The sequence below is a fragment of the Phragmites australis genome, chromosome 3 (genome assembly GCF_958298935.1).
Source record: "Phragmites australis chromosome 3, lpPhrAust1.1, whole genome shotgun sequence".
NCBI lineage: Eukaryota > Viridiplantae > Streptophyta > Magnoliopsida > Poales > Poaceae > Phragmites > Phragmites australis.
The window spans coordinates 3,439,984-3,458,413 of record NC_084923.1 but is presented as its reverse complement, the minus strand read 5'-3'; the positions used below and the strand labels follow the sequence as shown (position 1 = coordinate 3,458,413).

The following is an 18,430-nucleotide window of genomic DNA, read 5'->3' as shown; positions in this document are numbered from 1 at the left end:
GGGCTAGAGCGGAAGGTCAATGGTGAGGCATGGAGGACGGTGGTCCGAGGCGATGAAGGTGGACATTGAACTCGATTCCACTGGGAGGAAGCAAATTCGATCAGGAACTTGAGAGAGGGGACGGAGAGGGAGCTCCTTTGAGCTTCCCTTAGCACGATTATGTATGAGGAGGGCGCACAATGGTGGGATTGCAACAACGACAGTGGAGCTCGTGGCGAGGAATGACGATTAGGAGGAGAAGAAGATAAGGTTCTGACCGAGAGTGTCTTATGGGACATCAAGCAATATGAGGGCTAGGGCATCCTCAACTTTTCGTATGGGAGAGCTCTGATTAGTAGGTCATCCGCGTTCACGCAGCAGCTGAGCTATGCATCTGAAGGAAGAGGGAGGAGTCTGACAGATGGGCTGACATATGAGAGAGAGGAGGGAGAGAGGTCACGCCTGTATCGTCTTTATCATGTAGGCACCATGTGGCATGCCATATCAATGTTAAGATCCCCTCTAAGCTGGTATGAATCTGATTGATACGGTTTGACAATATTAATAATCTAGAAATGTATTTTCTGAGTTTGTGGACTTAAATGGCACATCAGAATAAGTTTGAGTACAATCAATGCATTTTATTATACTCATGAAAAAGTTGTATATTTTATGTGATAAAATTTATTTGCTAAACCTAGTTAAATGCATAGCTAATTATTTGTTGATCTAAAAATCATAAAACCAGCTTTTTAGTCTTTACATGATCCTTTGTCTTCTAAAAATATATGAAACCATGAAATAGTTATAGTAACATGCAAGATTGAGTAAATATGTTGGAACGAGATTAATTCATAGCTAGTTCATTACACCACTAAAATTAGTAAAATCACTTTTATTAGTTTACGTAAATAATGCTTCATGTAGGTATGAAAAAGTTAATTATAGTGTTTTTAACATGTTCACTTTATATTTGTGAACCTTGTAAAAATCATGAAAAAATTAATAAAACTCTAAATGAAGTGAACTAATTTTATAGATCCTCTTAAAGTACATCCTACACACACAAAAAATGTGTTTACATGTTAATATTTTCCTTAACATAAACCCTACTAAATGAGCTGCACATTTTTTAAAGCACAATTTTCCCTAAACTTCTCTCCATGAAATATGATGTAAATGATTTTTTTTCATAGAAGATCTTAGAATTATCTCTAGTATTTTTAGTTTTTTTAATTAAAAATAAAAATCGATCAAATTCAGAATTCAATGATGACCGAATTAACCCATTTTCGTGATATTTGATCGGTTTTCAATGAATTTTCGAACCCTCATTGGACGTTAGGATGTGCACTTCAAATGAATTTCTTCTTTGAGATGACTTCATATGATTTTCTTCTACAAGGTAATTACAGATTAAATTAGAGCCTAAGTACACGTTGATGGGAAGATTTGAATCCAAATGTTACAAATTCTTACCAGGAAGTTTTGATCTTTAACATTTTTTTCCTGGAGCAAAAATTTAATTTTACAAGTTGAAATGTATTTTGGAGGGGAGGCCCATATGTTTAAAATGGTAAGTGATTAGAGATGTGTTTGATCCTCGGACGGGGTTTTGCCGTTTTGTATAAGCAGGCTGAGTGAAGTCATATTTGTTGAAAGTGAGAATGTTTAATTAGTTGTATATCTATGAATAGACTGAGCTAAGTTTTTTTTGGTTGATTGGATCTGAGGTTATATGAGCGAATGCAAGAATTGATATTATGGTTGGTTACTCACATTAAGGTGATTGGTGGCACTGATAAGTAGACCTGTCTACACGAGCGAATACAGAGTCTACATTTGTTGGTTGGGTTATGATGAGATCGTATATTTGCATATGTTACGTTAGATTGTAACAGTGGATGCATGCAAGTAAATGATTTTCTTTTCGAGATTCTATACATCTAGAGATCTAAGTCCCCACCTAACCTGTTGGGTCTCCATCCGCCCCGTCCTGATTGGAGTAAGATAGGACGGGGCACCGACTAGTGCGTGACAAGACAGGGCAGAGCACCGGTCAGGACGGGGCGGGGGCGGGGGCGGGGGTGGGGGCGGGTCAAGTTCTGCCACGCCTCACCCCGTCCCAGAGTGTATATTACATGCATGTTTATCGGATTTATTAAGGAGTATATTATCTTTTTAAATGAAACTTTAGTAAACTAATGCATGCATGTAATGATTGTTACGTTATGTTAGATCTTCTAAATCTTAGATGTAGTTTTTTTATTGATTTGTATATTATGGTAGTTATTATCTTTTAATTAAATATGATATAGAGCTTTTAACAATTTTAATCGGAATAGGATGAGATAAGTCGGGTCAAAGTCGAAGCTCTATAGGACGGGGCGGGGTAAGAAAAAATTTCACTCAGATCTCAGGTCAGGGCGGGGCGGAGGACATGCGGGTGAGGACAGATGGAGACAAACTCATCCCATCCCGCTCTATCTAGATCTATACATCAGTTGGACAAAATTGAAAAGATACGAAAAATCAGACACACTTTATATGGCTCGATATATTTATCTCATATTTTCATTGGTCATAGAATTGTCATCAGTTAGTTGAGCTATCCACGTCGAATTGAACCTTGAAAGGTCAAATTCAAAAGCTACAAATTTATATTAAAGACCTCCAAATAAGAACTTTGGAGACAAAACCCAAACTTAAACAAGCTTGTTCGAAATCAACATCGCACTACGGGTTAAAAACAGTTATTTTTTTTCATTGCCGAACCAAGCGTACCTGAGTTCCATTTGAATCCACTCATTTTAATTTTGAAACAAAAATGTACGGAATTAAGATTTTTCTTCTTCTTTTGGTTCAGCCCTGCTCCAAAATCCATACTTTCACCAGTCGCCGCGTCAAAAAACCAGGACAGGGCAAAAGCTCTTCGGTAGCCACATCCCCATCTCCCATTCCTATCGCTCCGTTTCCTCCAATCCCCTCGCCAAACCAAGATGGCGGCGCCGGCCAACTCCACCACCTTCTCCGGCGACGTGTGGGCGGAGCTCCGCCTTGCCGACGCCCGCGACGTGCCCCACATCCACCGCCTCATCCACCAGATGGCCGAATTCGAGCTCCTCACTGACCTCTTCGCCGCGACCGAGGAGCTCCTCACCTCCACACTCTTCCCCTCGCCGGCGCCCCCTCCCTTCACCTCCTTCACCGCCCTCATCCTCGACCTCTCCCCCTCACCCCTCGTCCCAGACTCCGCCTCCACCATCGCCTCCCGCTGCCTCGACCTCTCCGCTTCCCCGCTGGTGGATCCGGAGGCTGCCGCCTTCGCCTCCCCTCGCGGCGGCGGGCGCATCACGGCGGGGTTCGTGATCTGCTTCCCCAACTACTCCACTTTCCTCGCCAAGCCAGGGCTGTATGCGGAGGACATCTTCGTGCGCGCGCCCTGGCGCCGCCGCGGGCTGGGACGGATGATGCTGTCCGCCGTCGCCGGCAGGGCGGCCGAGCTCGGGATGGGGCGAGTCGAGTGGTGCGTGCTCGACTGGAACAAAAACGCCATCAACTTCTACGAGGGGATGGGCGCCGACGTGCTCCCGCAGTGGCGCATCTGCCGGCTCACCGGCGCCGCGCTAGACAAGTACAAGGGCAACCAGGAGGAGGCCGCCGACAGGAAGGCCGCCGAGTAGGAGACGAAAAAATTGGTTCTTGGGTGCCGGTAATAAAGATGGTGGATTTACTTCCGCTGCTATGCTCCCGTTTGGTACCGTAGGTATGGTTAGTGATTCAGCGCATTTGATCAGCTCATTAGTGCGATGGATTCATGTTATATGCGGAGCAATTGGGACTTTTTCTTGCCTATGATGTGGTAAACCTTGGTGTCTTATGCAAATTTGTCTTCAGATTGGATGGAAATGGGTCTTTATCATTAGCCATTTCAGGCTGAGCATGTCTCTTCATCGTGTTCAGAGTCTCAGAAATGATAGAAATGAAATTATCCTTTTTATGATGTTTGTCCAGGGGAAATTGCACGAGCTATTTGAATATCTCAATTTGGATCTAAAACTGGGAGCATTTCGTGCTCATGCTGCTCATCCTTTTCATAGGGCCATGCTTGCCTTTTTTTCCCTAAATCTGTAAATCATGCATTAGTTCATAATAACATGGTTTTTTTAGGCATCGCAGTCAGGGTATCCAGAAAATTTCATGAAGAGCACAAAGAAGATGATGGTGTAATATGGTTATCAATATCAAATGTAAACTATTTATTCGATTTCATTTGCTGGATAGTGAGTTAAGCTTCAATGCTAAGGCCCCTGAACAGCATCTAAAACTGAAAGTTAGAGGTGTTTGTGTTCCAGCAAGGGCTATGGATTGATTTCTATGCCAGCTTGTTCGGCTCTGTACTTTCACGTAGAAATGAGCAAGCATGTGAAGCTGACCGTTTTCATGCATATAGTACTTATTTGTAAACATGTGATTTTGCAAAGAAATATCAAATTGCATGATTAGAAAGATCAAACATCTGCTTTAATGACAATAGCAGTATGAACATCATCTGTACCAAAGCGGTAACGCATGGAACATCTTATATGAAACCTTTTGCGTGCATTGAATTAATCACAGCTTTGTTTTTCAGGAAACTGAATTCTACTTTGCTTTTTTCCATCTACCTTGCCTCCCTATTTTTGTTCGTTTCATATTACAACCACATTACTACATTGATTCATGCTACAAACCTACGATGTCAGCATACTCTTACATATTATAAACGATTTCCTTTGCTATACTAGTTCATAGTAGCCATATCATAACTTCATATGATATCTGTTTTCAGTTTCGTTTGCACCATTATATCATATATGATGAGCTTAACAAAATGAGACCTAAAATAAATATGCTTTGGTGAGATATGCATCTACTAGCAAGTTATACATAAATTTAGTAGCAACTTATGTATAAGTTAATACGGTAAACTACCGAGAAAGTTGCTAGCAACTTCTGGTTGCTATTATCAACTTTGGCTGAAGTTGAGTAGCAACTTCGGTGGAAGCTGAGTAGCTACTTCTGTGGAGACCGAGTAGCAACAACCAACTGAAGGTGTAAATATAAATAAGATGTTAGAAGCAATTCACTCCTAAGAAATTATTAACTTGTCTGAGGAATATGTAGCAATTCACAACATAGAGACATATGTAGCAACTTGGTCCAATCTAAACAACTTGATTGTATCTATACTTATATGTGCTAGCAACATATATACAAACAATGTGAACTTCAGTGATTGTTTGATAGCAACTTCACTGGTTGTTCGGATAGCAATTTCAATAAATATTTGGCATTCTAAAAAAAAAATGTTTGGTAACAACTTCAAGCGAGGTAGAAACCTAATTGAAATGTTCATAGCAAACTTACGTGGAGACTGTGTAGTAATTTAATAAAAAAGTTTATAGCAACTTATGCAGAGACAGAGTAGTAATTTTAGATGACATAACTTACTAGCTTCAATGAATACTAAGGAACAACTTATGTACAAACTTTGTCAATAAGTTTACACGCAAGTTGTCAGTACACATAAATATCTGCAAGACATATGCAACATGGATCTTATTTTTTAGATTTCATCATAAGAAACACATATGTGCAAACAGAATTAAAAACCAACACCAGACCATAGATCAATGATTGGTTAAAGTTAGTTAACTGATAAACGGATCAGTACAACCACGTGGCTTGCTGATTCCAAAACTCATGCTTGGCCCGAAGCCACCGCATGTAGGGATGCAAGTTTTGGATTTTTTTTATAGACCTAAAAATCATTTAATTGAACTAAATATTCAAGTCCTTATAATTAAGTTAACAAAAAATAAACTAAATAGTAATTCAGAACTACCCATTGGATACATACTTACATTCCTAAACATGATTGTAAATAGAAAAAATACTTATTTTCGTGTTACCAACGATTGCAATTTTTTTCGTCGATAGATTCAATCGGCCATTAATAAAAGATGATTGAAGTTTGCGGAGATGCAAGTGGACAAGTAATCATTTCTGGTTAATGTGATTGATCTTCAAGACAAGAGCATATTAATTCGGCCAACACAAGCTGAATCAATCAAAGAAAAAAATGTAATCGTTGGAGAAGAAATGTCTGAACCTTTGTGGGAGAACAAAAAATTGCTAAGAGAGGTGTTATTTGAGAAGACTCTCGAAACCAAAGAATCAATCAAGATTGTGGTGACCACTTCAATCGCTGGGGGCATGTCAATGCTAAGCCAAGAATGATAAAACCAAAATGCCCGGATAGCATGTGGAAGGTTAATAAAGCAAAATGACGTGACAAACTTGAAAAGCTCTAGCCTTCTTTCAAGCAACTTTTATTTAAGTATGAGAAAGATAAGCTGTCCAAACACATATGAATCAGGCAAATGGGGTTATGTGACTAAGATCACCTTCGAGACAAGGAGTGCATGATCATCATTATCAATTAAAGAAGGATTATAGCATCTAGTCTCATAGGTAAGTGATAAGTGTTTTGGTGATTAATGACAATCGTATCATTGTGACTAACAAATTTGTTTTGAAGGGTATTAAAAATTTTAGTTCACAATGATGATCGAATATTCTTGGTCTCTAAGTTGATTATATGGATGATCAAATGAGATGCCATTAAGATTAAGGATCTTCTAGTTCTAAGTATCACAAGAGAGACGAATGACACTTAGAGTAGTACATGTCTTATTTCTTAGTCTTTTGATTGTACTATAAAGAGAGACTAAGAGTAGTAGTTTGATATAGTTGAGTCTAGACTTGGTTTAATGCACACTTGTGAAATTCTAACACTACGTAGCTCATAAAAGTCTATGGTTGAGATGTCGTGAAGTTAGAGCTCAAGAAAAGATAGAATTGGACGAGCTCAATGAAGTTAGCCCCAGGGGTGTTTGTTTCTCTAAACGAGGTTTTATAGAGTTACATTGTATAAGACTAAAGAAAAATAGGTTGAGCAAAGATATATTTATTGAAAAAAAAGTGTTTATTTGGTTGTATTTGTCTAGATAGGCTGGGCTAAATTTCTATTTATTGACTAAATAAGAGACAGTATGAGCGGATGCAAGAGTTAAGATTGTGGTTGATTACTCATATGAAGATGATTTTATGACACTAACAAGTGGGTCCGGCTACATGAGCAAATGCAGATTCTGCATCCGCCAGGTTAGGATGAGACCGTATATTTCCACCCATCGAGTCATGCTGTAACAGTAAATATAAGCAACCAAACATATCTCTTTTTAAAATTCTACATATTTACTAGGCTAGGATGGGAGAGATACATGGAACGAAACATACCCTAGAGTTTCATGGTCTTCTTTCTTCCTTACTCCAAGCTTTCGCTTCTCTTCTTTCCCATCACGCCCGGAGCTCGCCTTTCTTCTCAAGAAAGCATTTCTTATAAATTCGGATGAGTCCACCTCACGTCGCCTACAAAATAATGCGGAGGCGCCGGCTGTCGCAACGCAAATGATGGACAAGGATGAGGCGACGAGGTCCATGGAGCAGCTGAAGAGGATGCGACAAGGTCCACTGAGCATGGCCAGTCTTGAGTTTTGGTGGTTCAGGACAAAACTAAAAACATGAACCATTGAATTGAAACATCAAAAAAAAATTAATTGATGTATAAATTGTAAATATAATATTCGCGATGTATTAAAAAATTTGTTTACAAGTCACCACACGAATGAGTCACCATGAGGACGAGATCGTCGCCCTCCGCGCGGCGAAGCGCAACCTGGAGGAGAAGCTCAACACCTTCGCATGAAACAAAATAACTAATGAGAATGAGACAATCTCGTTTGCTTGCATCGATCATTCGATCAAGAACATGTACGTGCATGAAAAATTCCTTACCTTGACAGTGGCGGTAGATTAGTTGTTCGGGAGATTTATTGTGATGATGTCTTTGGTGGCATTGCCGACTCGCCGTCAACTGCGCTTCATGTCCTTGGAGTCCCACTGCCTCGAGGAGATAAAGAGTCGATATCCTCTTGTCCCAAACTCCCAGGCTCAACGAGATCGCCAAACGCCAATGCTAACCGTCTAACCTACTGCGAGTGAGCACTTCTTTTAAACTAGCCAAAGGCCAAAGCCAATGCACATGGGAGGAGCCCCTTGATTTTGAGGGCCTAGTCGCCCCGCTTGTCCTCTTCTAGGGCTGGCCTTGCCGTCGAGCAGCGTCACCGTATGCGCCAGATGAGGGGGACATGCCGGCGTGGGTGTATTGGGCCGAAATCAAGAGCAAGGTTTGTGCCATCGGACCTGGCAGGGCATCTTCCATGTTCGGAGAGCCCAAGCTCGGGTCCTTGGTCAAGGGAATCACCGCCAGGATGAGTCTTAGAAGATAGATCAACATTTTGTGATGCTTTTGGGTGACAGACAAATAGTTATTTTTAGTAGTTGGTGGTTTGTATGTACGTGGTTATGACTCACCCGGCATAGTTGGTAGTTTGGGAAACATAACTCTACATCCCGTGTGCATGCATAGTCTACCTTGACGTTCCTCTCTACTTTTTAATACTCATATATTCATTGATTCTCTCATCTACTTCATGATTTTTTTTCATCTACTCATTTGACACGAATCTCAATGCAAATAAATGGTCTTGATAAGTCATATGTCAGGTCATCTGAGTGATGTCCTGAACATGGAAGATGCCCTGCTAGGTCCGGTGGCACAGACCTTGGTCTTGATTTCGGTCCTGAACATGGAAGATGCCCTGCTAGGTCCGGTGGCACAGACCTTGGTCTTGATTTCGGGCCAATAACACAAGGGCTAGTGAAATTTTTGTATTTTTGGTAGTTCTGGTCTTGGCGTAGTCAGGTCGTCTCAGTGATGAGCTAGCTACTCATGCGATTTTGTCATGTTACTAAAACATTAGTAGTAGTAGTCCAGTAATTTATGGGAAAGATAAGTTGTGTTTCTTAATCTGCGTCTGATTATGTGATCCAGATCCCGCTCTTTCATACCTTTTTATTTGGATTTCATGGACTGGAACCACTGCAGAGCTTTGTTGATTCCATGCTGACTTCAACGAGCAGATCATAGGAATTGCCTTTCGGTTAATAACAGTCGTTGCTCACATGACCACTAAGCCCGATAACAAATTCTATCCAGCATCAAACGACCTAAATTTCCGGAAGTGTGTCTACACCCATATAGACCGGTGGGAGTTCCGCTTTGACAAAACAGGTTCTCTCTGAAATGCACACAATACATATTAACTTGCCTTAGCTGAATGACAGAATAACAGCATCAAATACCACAGGTCACCAACGATATCACACAGATTGGCCCAGGCAGGAGAAAGTAACAGAGAAACTTCAGACAGTAACAACTTACAGATGGCCTTCGACTCATCACGTCACATAAACAGATTCGAAGTAGTATTTGGGGACGATCCAAGATTATAAATACGATTTCATTTCATAAAGTTTATCAGGGACTAAATACATCACTGATCTGAGAAACAAAGAATGAATGACCACATGTCAGTGGGGAGATCAGCTTATGCAAATCTACATCGACACAGGAGGGGTGAGCCCTCACCCCCAACAATTTCTAATTCCTAGACTAAATCTAGCACAATGTTAACAAAAGAACAGACACTGTTACACTAGGCCTATCAGCTGTCAGGTGTTAAAGTATGTGAGCTGCTACAACAAACAAGGCCCCAACACAAACAGCTGGAGATTTGCCCCCAGCTGTGACCAGGAACTCGAAAACTAGAAACTATCAATAATGATTAAACTTCTTTCTATGCCGGCTGTGATCTGAAACATATCTAAATGTCTGTCCACAGTCAGGATCCGAGCACTTGTACGGGCGCTCTCCTGTGTGCATTCTGACATGTTCAGTCTGAGCCCACAGCCACTTGAAAGTCATCTCGCAACCATCCCAGGGACACTTGAATGGCCTCAGGTCGCTGTGGACACACTGATGACGCTTCAAGTATTTGTGTGAACTAAAACGCTTGCCACATGACTCGTCGGTGCAAATATTGCGTTTGTGGGCATTAAGTTCAGCTCTAGTCTCAAATATCATGTCACAAAAATCAATATCACACTGAAACGATCCCATTTTTGTCCTCTTACCCTTTTTTGCAGCAGAGCCTTCCACAGTTCTGTTCTCTGCCAGCTCTTCAATTATGGCAGGCTTTGTCCTTGGCCTCAAGCTTTCACATGGGGACCGGACAAAACTCCCCAGACTTTGCGAACTCACAGTATTTGACTGGGATTCCCTCTGTCTTTTGGGGCGTCTGACATAACATATGATATCTGTTCTATTTGATCTCCCAATGCTTCTAGACACCACATCTGACAAATGGAAGTCATGTGCCCTATCAACTTGTTGATCATCTTTTAGTACCCCAAAATTTCTGTCTGTTTTCACTATCTCTACAACTTTGCCTTCTGTAACTTCATCTACAGAGTGGTCATTGCTAGCCAGTGTCATTAATGTCAAGGAAGCTTTGCCAACCTCATCTTTCCCAGGAGCATCTGCTACCTTGGACTCTTCAGCTAAAGCTCCAAGTAAAATATCAAAAGAATTCGATCCAGTGTAGACAGATTTTCCATCTTGGCCAGGGATTGCAGTTATTGAAGCAGCTTGAACGTCCTCTAAGATGAGGAGATCTCTCTGCGGAGATTCATCCTTTAACTTACTGGGATTATTGCTCTTGAACTCAATGGCATTGGCAACGGAATGGCTTGTATCAACCTGCAGCTCATCACTCATCAAATCATGTGCAACTGACAGTGGATCAGTTGCACCAGGAATATCAACACTAGAGATCATCTCGTCACAGCTTGACTTTTGTTTCATAGGAATAGCACTGAGATCATGTGTCTCAGGTTCATTATCCATTGCAGATTTGTTACTTGTCATTATAGTATCAGAACAGTAAGATGTGTTAGTACAACCCTCCTCATTTTCAAGGGTTGCTGACACAATGCCTCCATGTTTTTCTTCTGAAATAGACAAACCTTCTGTCCTGTTGGGATTATTGCAAAGTCCTGTGTTCTCCTGATCTTGCTGAACTTGCAACCATTCATCTCTGTGCCCTAAAGTAACATTCTGGGGTTCCAAGTACTCGTGATTGCTTACACTGTTCATGATTCCTCCCACAGTGATGCTTTCATAATTAAAGAACTGTTGAACAGAAACAGTTGTTGAACTACTCAATTCAGTTGATTGTACGCATCCCTGATCTCTTGTAACTTCAACTGGTGATGTGGCAAGTGGGAGTGAATCCTGGGAATCTGATGAACAAATAGAGTCATTGCATGTGCTAACACTTACTGGACCATCACAAACTTGATGCATCAAAGGGTATTCAGCAACAGCAATAGGGATATCAATAAGACATTGTTTGCTATGGTCATTCTCCTCAGAACACATATCAGCTAGTCTACTTGGTTGCAGGAGACCACCTTGTTGGAAAATTTGCTGGCTATTGTCATCACCACAAACATTTCCGTAAGTTCCTATCTTCGTCTCTGTGACTTCAGGCTTAACTTTCTCAGCAGTTGCTGTGGCGCTTGAGCTGGAAACAAAACCAACGACTTTGTATGGGGTCCGTGCTTTTCTGCAGAGCCATTTGAGATTTGGAACAACTGAAACATGCGATGGGTTGGAAAAATGCTCCCAAAATGACAAAGGAGGTTGTTTTTGATTCCCTGATGTTTCTTTTCTAAGCTTAGCATAAAATTTCATGTTTAGACCCATCTCTGATGTCCAGTCTCTTCCATCTTCTTCATGACCCTCATCGTCAATTGAAATGTTGATTAGATGTAAATCAGACTTGGATGCATTTGCAAGTGGAACATCTGTACAGTCAAACTGAAACTCAATTTCCTCAGCTATTGATATCGCAAGCGCTTTTAATTTGGTATAATCTGCAGAAAGTGAATTTCAAAAAAATTAGATCGATGGAAAGTTGAGGGGATAAAATTTATTTAAAATAACGAAACGACTATATCAACTTTGAATCATGATTTAGAACAAAGAGTTCAATGTTTATTTTCAGGAGGAGGCCCCAACTAGGATTCATCAGCATGCATCTGTAAAAACACCTCCTTATTGGCAATATGCACAAAACAATACCTGCTGTGTTTTTTTCCTTTTAGACTACAAAAACATCACTCCTCAGCATTTCAACTCAGATCGGGACTGCAGTGTCAATCCACCCATCCTATCATTTAATCTCCCCACCTTTTTATTAAGTTACATATTTTGCAAGATATAGTCTGAGAGAGATAAAGAGAGAGTAGCCAGGGAGTTTTCATCTTTGAAGAAAAATTAGATATGTTCAAAAACTCCATGAAGAGGGGTCATGAATTATGTTTGCAGAAGGAATATACTTGCTTTGTTAGGCTTTGCTACTTTGAATTGCTAAAAGAAAAACATAAGTTGTTATCATCCCCAATGCCAAAAGGACACATTAGTTTCCATAATGCATTTTCATGCAAAATACATTACTCAAGTTTTTTTTTTTTTTTACTAAAATGGAAGTCATGAACTATTGATGAGGAAAGGTAGGTTCCAAAGATGAAGAAAACCTTAATCAGCATGCCCTACATATGTAAACAAAAAATGCTGACAAATAAACATGACCAACATGTCGAATGAACTAATGATTTCACATCAAGTATGCAGGTTTACAACAACATCCACCAGCAGTTAAATAGAATATGAAAATAAAAGAAATTATCTTCATATCCTACCTGAATGGCAAATAATGAGGGCATGGACACCACCTTTTCCCTCAAGCAACAACTCAATCTCAAGGGCATGCTGCAGGCAAAAGATTCGGGGACGTGCAAACATACAACTCGTATTCCAGTTAATTGTGTTGTCACAACTTTCCACAGCTTGCACATCAATGTCACCTCTGCCTGTTTGTTTACTTAATTCTGAGCCAAGACTGTCAGTAGGTATTCTATTATCACATTTTTCCTTATTAGTGCACGAATGGAGAGTGCTTTCACTGCTGCAAGAATGTAAACTATCATTGTGTTGCCCCGGAGGTGCAAGTTCATTCTCCATTAAACAAACATGATCTTTATGTGACTTCACATTCTGATGATCGAAGTCAGCCTGTTCTGCAAGAGAAGCCAGACATGGCTGTTCAACAGGGCTGGAAGGTCTATTGGGAATAAATGAACATCCTGATACATCCGCAGAAACATTTGTCAGGTTTTCACGTACGCAAGGAAAATACAACCTATCATTATAGGTGACACAGAAGATGCACAAGTAAAGAAAAAGAATATTCAATAAAGCTACAAATGGAAATCAGTAAATTCTAATAATACATAAAGGAGCTCAGCTGGACAGAATTCCATCATCACATCAGAAAAGGCTCAGATTCTAATTAAGGAGCAAGGTTAAGACAGTAAATTCCTGTGAGTATATATATCAGGTTATAATGCATATGGTACGATAAAAATGCCATTGTCAATGAAGTCCATAATAGAAAAAAAATATAAACCACTTCCAAGAACAAATTCCTGTTCCAATTGTTCGAAAACCATGTCTGTAGATCACATAACTCTTTCTCAAATGTTTATCGCAGTTAGAAACCCTCTATTTATCCATACCCATTTCATAATAAGGCGGGAAAAGAAGCTGACTCTCATGACTGCAAACCATGTCCAATAAAAAATACTTTAATTAAGTTTTCCTAAAGACATCCCTCCCAATGAGGTTCATCATATAAGAACATAAGAACAAATTTGTCCAGCTTCAACATAGGCCACTAGTGAAGTACTAACTCTTATTTGCCACACAAAACAAACAAAAAAACTCAAGAAATATCTACAATAGTTGATAAAAAAAATACATCAATGAGATTCCTCTTTAGCCCCAACATATCAACCCAAAAAAAATACAAAAGCTTGAAAACTAAAAAAGGCGTACCGGAACGGCCATCAGCAGGACAGCATGGGAGTACATTTGAACAATTGTCTTTTTCACAACTCAGCCTGTATCTTTCTCTACGAACAAGGGAAACCCCTTCCAATGCTTCTCTGGAAGGTTGCAGAATTGCCATGAATGGATAGCCAAGAATTCCACAAGCAACACAGGTCAATGAGCCTGAATCAATGCTCAAATCAAAAGGCAGGCCATCCTCATCATCTTGATCAACATCAAGCTTTTCCTCTGAAGCAGATGTAGCATCAGATGATTTACTATTCGAAGACATGTGTTTAGTTTGTATCCCAATCATACATGCAGTACCATCAAATGAACTATTATCTTTGTGGTTGCATTGGCTAGATTCAACTCTGCAATCATCCGCACACTTCTTATCTGGAGCTTTTGAGCCAGAAGAGCAGGAATGTAGAGCATTAGAAGAAGGTAGCAAATCAGGTTCCCATAACACAACATTATCCATTGATTTCTTTTTCATAAAAGAACACAAAAGCTTGTTTTCACTAATCATGTCATGTAGGAATTCCTGTTTAACCAGCAGTTCTCTTTCTTCTTTTCTTCGATCTCTCAAACGCGAAGTTCGAATTCCAGACAATACTCCTGGGGATCTGAAATTAAAATGAACCCACTAGATTCAAACTGCAGAAAATAATAAGCATTTTTGGTGCAGTAATGATTATAATGCGGTCACCAAAAGCATGGTAAGCGTAATTAAATACATCAATAGATTAAAAAATCAAGTTGTCAAGTTAAATTGCTACCACACAAATAAAGTGTGTTTCTTAATTCTTATTTTACAAATTTTGGTTAACCAAATTAGTCTACAACAAAGAAGGGTGCTGTGAGAGCAACCAATAAATGATGGATAAAAAAGGAAACTCATATGTACAGAGGCAGGCAACAAACATTATCTAAGTCAGTAGCCAAACTTCATTGTCATCAGACCCTGATTTCATCCAACCTAACAAGTACGGAGTGGATTTATAGGTATGATGGTTGATGAATAAAAAAATCGACATCTAAAAAACTGCAAGGTGCAGGTGCTGACGTAAATCTTGATAAAAATAACAGATTCCTAGGGACTCTAGCAAACATGTGGAAGATTCCTGGGGACTATAGCAACACCAACTTCACTGCATGCTCGGATCCCAGGGAAATTAGCGATTTCAGCAACTTTACTGTTTCCTACTAGTAATTCTCAAATTTTCATTCGTGCTACAAAAGATCTTTAGGCCTGGTTTTCGCTACTCATGCTAATAAATTTGTTGTGAACAAAGCAAAATAAGAATCAATTTTGTTCACTCTGCCAGAAATTAGACCACTGGTACGGCGCTAAATAAACTTAAAGTTGGATATCATTATAGCAACTGGTGGCTCTTGCTGATATGAACCAGCAGGCCATTGGTTGTAAGCTACATTTTAGGCACCTAGTGCCTTCAACAACATATATACTTTGTTACTAAATTAATGCAAGATTGACACCTGTGCGTGGAGGTAGATAATGAAGCAATGCAAGATGGATGCTTTTTACTGATGACCCCTTTCATGTGTTCTAGTAGCAAAATTTCTGTCTAGCTGTGCAATCCGGTTCCCCATAAATCAATCAGCTAGATTTTGTCTGCCCAGTGACAATATCCTAAAGTTGCAACAAATATCTTTTTAGATTATGCATATCACTTTGTTGGACAGACAAAGAAGTACACCTAATCCAATCAACTGACTGTTTTTATTGCACGAGGGTTATATTCCTCTTATCTTGAACTTCATAGGCCAGACCTAATAAGTACATCTAATCCCAGCAACTGGCTGCACCAGTCTGCATGTTAAGAAAGTTACTGTTCTGTTTCACTCGACTGGGTAAAGCACCAAAAGAACTATTGCAGGCAGAAAACCTATCTCCAGCAAGCAAAGTTTACCTGGATATAAAAGAAACTGCTAACAAGTACAGTAGCTGTTGATGCGAGAGCATCGGAAGATAATTCATCACAGCCCTTCGAACCGCAGCCTCTTTAGCAAACTTTAACCATTGGGGAGTTGCAAAGTTGGCAGCTTCTCCACAATTAAATCCTGTATTATATGGATCTGAATGTTCAGAACTGCTAAATAAATGAGCAGAAATAAAGAAATTAAGGCATGCCCTGAACATCAGAAGATGCTGCTCCAAATGCGTAGATAGTCAGCTTCTACGTTGTACCAAGAGGGGCGAACTCGCTTTCTTTAAGTCCACCGAGATAAATTATTTATCTATATAGCTTGTTTGGTCTAATACAAATGCGAAGTCCTCAAGTGGAATTGATTTAAATTCTTAGGTGAAGCCATGAATGGCATGCAATAACAGGATGCAAAGATATAATCAGCCGTTAATAATTATCAAAATTAAAGCAGCCTTAGAGGCTTGAATTCCTTAATTGCACATGGAAACTATTCAGTTAACAGCAAAAACAAGAAAATCAGCATGATCTAACTTCATTGAGAAGTCCCGTGGTGTCAAATTGACCGTTAGTACCATATGTTATTTTGAGCATCCAAAGTTACATGAAATATCTAGATCCATAAAGCCATAAGCATTATGTTTTGTAAATATTTTGTTTTTGCTGCCCATGCCATAAACATGAAAATACAGAAAAGCTAAATGGACGATAGCTTAACAAATAGCACAGCATGATTGATTCAATAAAGAAAGCATGATGAGTTTAATAGCATCACTAACCGTGGCTAAACCCAATGTGGTATGCCCTTGGGAATGTCACGACAAACTCACCAGGATACTGTACTAATCTGAAACACATCGCATATCAGCATAGATATTCATAAGAAACAGGTGTATTAACACCATAGGTATTTGAAAAAAAAAACGCAGACATTTCAGAGCTTGTACCTGCAGCAGGGCACACCGCGTGCTACAAGAACCTCTGGGGACATCAGTGTTGTTTTCTCCCCGAGCACTGCCAGTGATGCTGCATGAATCAACAATCAGACTTTATGGTACCCACTAGGCCGTAACCGTAACATGCGGATCACAAACATGAGAAACGACAAATACCAAGGGGGTCAGAGTTCCCTCCATAGCCATGCACACGGATAACTTCCTCAAGCTCAGCAGCACGGTCCCCAGGAACTGCATACCACGTCTTGGGTGCACCGGTGTGGAGGAAATTGAGACTATGCAACTCATGATCCTCGACATGCCACGCAAACCAACTAAACAGCATCCCAATGTACACCATTGGAGAGGTCACCCCGGGAACATCATCTGGCATGAATCGTGTGAGTGACCCAGGAGCCCGTGCAATCGCCTGGAGGTTCCATGGGCTTCCTGACAGCCTCCACCCGGAACCCTTCTCCCCGTCGACCACCGGGGCACCCTCTCGTCTCCGCTTCTTATCCCGCCGGGATTGCGCTGGGGCGGCAAAGCCGGACCCTGGGACATCATTCGCGTAATCAATATAGATAGGACGGTCCGCCGATGCCTTCCAAAAGAGAGATTCCACCTCGAGTGGAGTCGGCTCGCGAAGCCCCGCGAGGTGGATCTTGGAGAAAGCCCGGGACTTGGCCTCAAACTGCTCGAGCGTGTACTGCTCGCCGCTCTGCCACACCTGCTTCAGCACCTGCGGCGGCGGGCGCCCACGCCGCGGGGTGCCGAGCTCCTGGTGGCGGGTAGTGAACACGGCGGCGGGGTCCGCCCGCGTGGATGTAGGGTTGGAGGAACCGGATGTAGTGGGATTGGCGCTGGCGGCGTCTTTGGAGGAGACGAGGGAGCTGTTGAGGTGCGCGAAGACGAAGCGGCGGGAGGGGCGCGGGTAGGGCGGGATGACCTTGCAGATGCCGTAGGCGGCGGCCTCGCGCTCCACGCGGGAGAGGAAGGCGATGGGGTCGGCGAACTCCGACTCCGTGGGGCGGTACTCCGGGGCGCGCGGGAGGCCCCGGAGCCACGCCGGGACGGAGATTTCCGCTGGGCCGCCCGCCGCCACCGCCGGCAGCGACATCGCCGCGCGGGGACTAGGGTTTCGGGAGCCGGCGACGGGAAGCGGAGGGGTGGAGCATTCGGGGGGGTTTGCGGAAAGGAAGTGCAGGGAGGAGGGGACACAAGTGCGGGCGTGTGGGGATTATTACTGCGGAAGAGCCGAAGACGGTGGGCGTGGCGTGGGAATCGTCTGGGACGGGATGGGACCCGGATTCTCTGCATTAATACATCATTAATGCAGAGGATAACTGTTTGCACAGTAAAATGAGTCTAATGCTACAGTGCTGTGCATTAGTTAATTATACATACTGTAGCAACAGTAATCTGATCATGTATGCAGCCGTTTCGGTACTGTAGCACACTACTGTAGAGCACTGTAGCATACGAATCTGATGCATCCACCACGAAATCAACGGCTCAGAGCAGACCTAAATGCACTTTACTGTAGCTACAGTAGCCTCTCTGCAGTTGCCACTGGCAACTGCAGAGGATCCCGATCCGAC

The 18,430-nt window shown here is 41.5% G+C and overlaps 2 protein-coding genes across 2 annotated transcripts; one reads left to right on the top strand and one right to left on the bottom strand.

Moving 5' to 3' along the window:
* Positions 1-2,867: 2,867 nt before the first annotated feature.
* Positions 2,868-3,982, top strand: LOC133911610 (GCN5-related N-acetyltransferase 8-like). The gene has a single exon (XM_062353930.1). The coding sequence runs from the start codon at positions 2,979-2,981 to the stop codon at positions 3,660-3,662; it is 684 nt and encodes a 227-aa protein (XP_062209914.1). The 5' UTR covers positions 2,868-2,978; the 3' UTR covers positions 3,663-3,982.
* A 5,451-nt stretch (positions 3,983-9,433) lies between these two features.
* Positions 9,434-18,094, bottom strand: LOC133911609 (probable lysine-specific demethylase SE14). The gene is made up of 7 exons (XM_062353929.1): positions 17,007-18,094; positions 16,842-16,920; positions 16,674-16,741; positions 15,880-16,030; positions 13,949-14,571; positions 12,754-13,197; positions 9,434-11,925 (listed from the first exon to the last, which is right to left on the bottom strand). The coding sequence occupies exons 1-7, from the start codon at positions 17,947-17,949 to the stop codon at positions 9,764-9,766; spliced, it is 4,470 nt and encodes a 1,489-aa protein (XP_062209913.1). The 5' UTR covers positions 17,950-18,094; the 3' UTR covers positions 9,434-9,763.
* Positions 18,095-18,430: the final 336 nt, after the last annotated feature.

Excerpts from the sequence above, each read along its gene's own strand:
- LOC133911610 (XM_062353930.1), top strand. The coding sequence starts at position 2,979 with ATGGCGGCGCCGGCCAACTCCACCACCTTCTCCGGCGACGTGTGGGCG.
- LOC133911609 (XM_062353929.1), bottom strand. The coding sequence starts at position 17,949 with ATGTCGCTGCCGGCGGTGGCGGCGGGCGGCCCAGCGGAAATCTCCGTC. Across the intron at positions 16,031-16,673 it reads CCACATTGGGTTTAGCCACG|GATTTAATTGTGGAGAAGCT; the intron begins GTTAGTGATGCT and ends CATATAATACAG. Across the intron at positions 11,926-12,753 it reads CCTCATTATTTGCCATTCAG|ATTATACCAAATTAAAAGCG; the intron begins GTAGGATATGAA and ends CACTTTCTGCAG.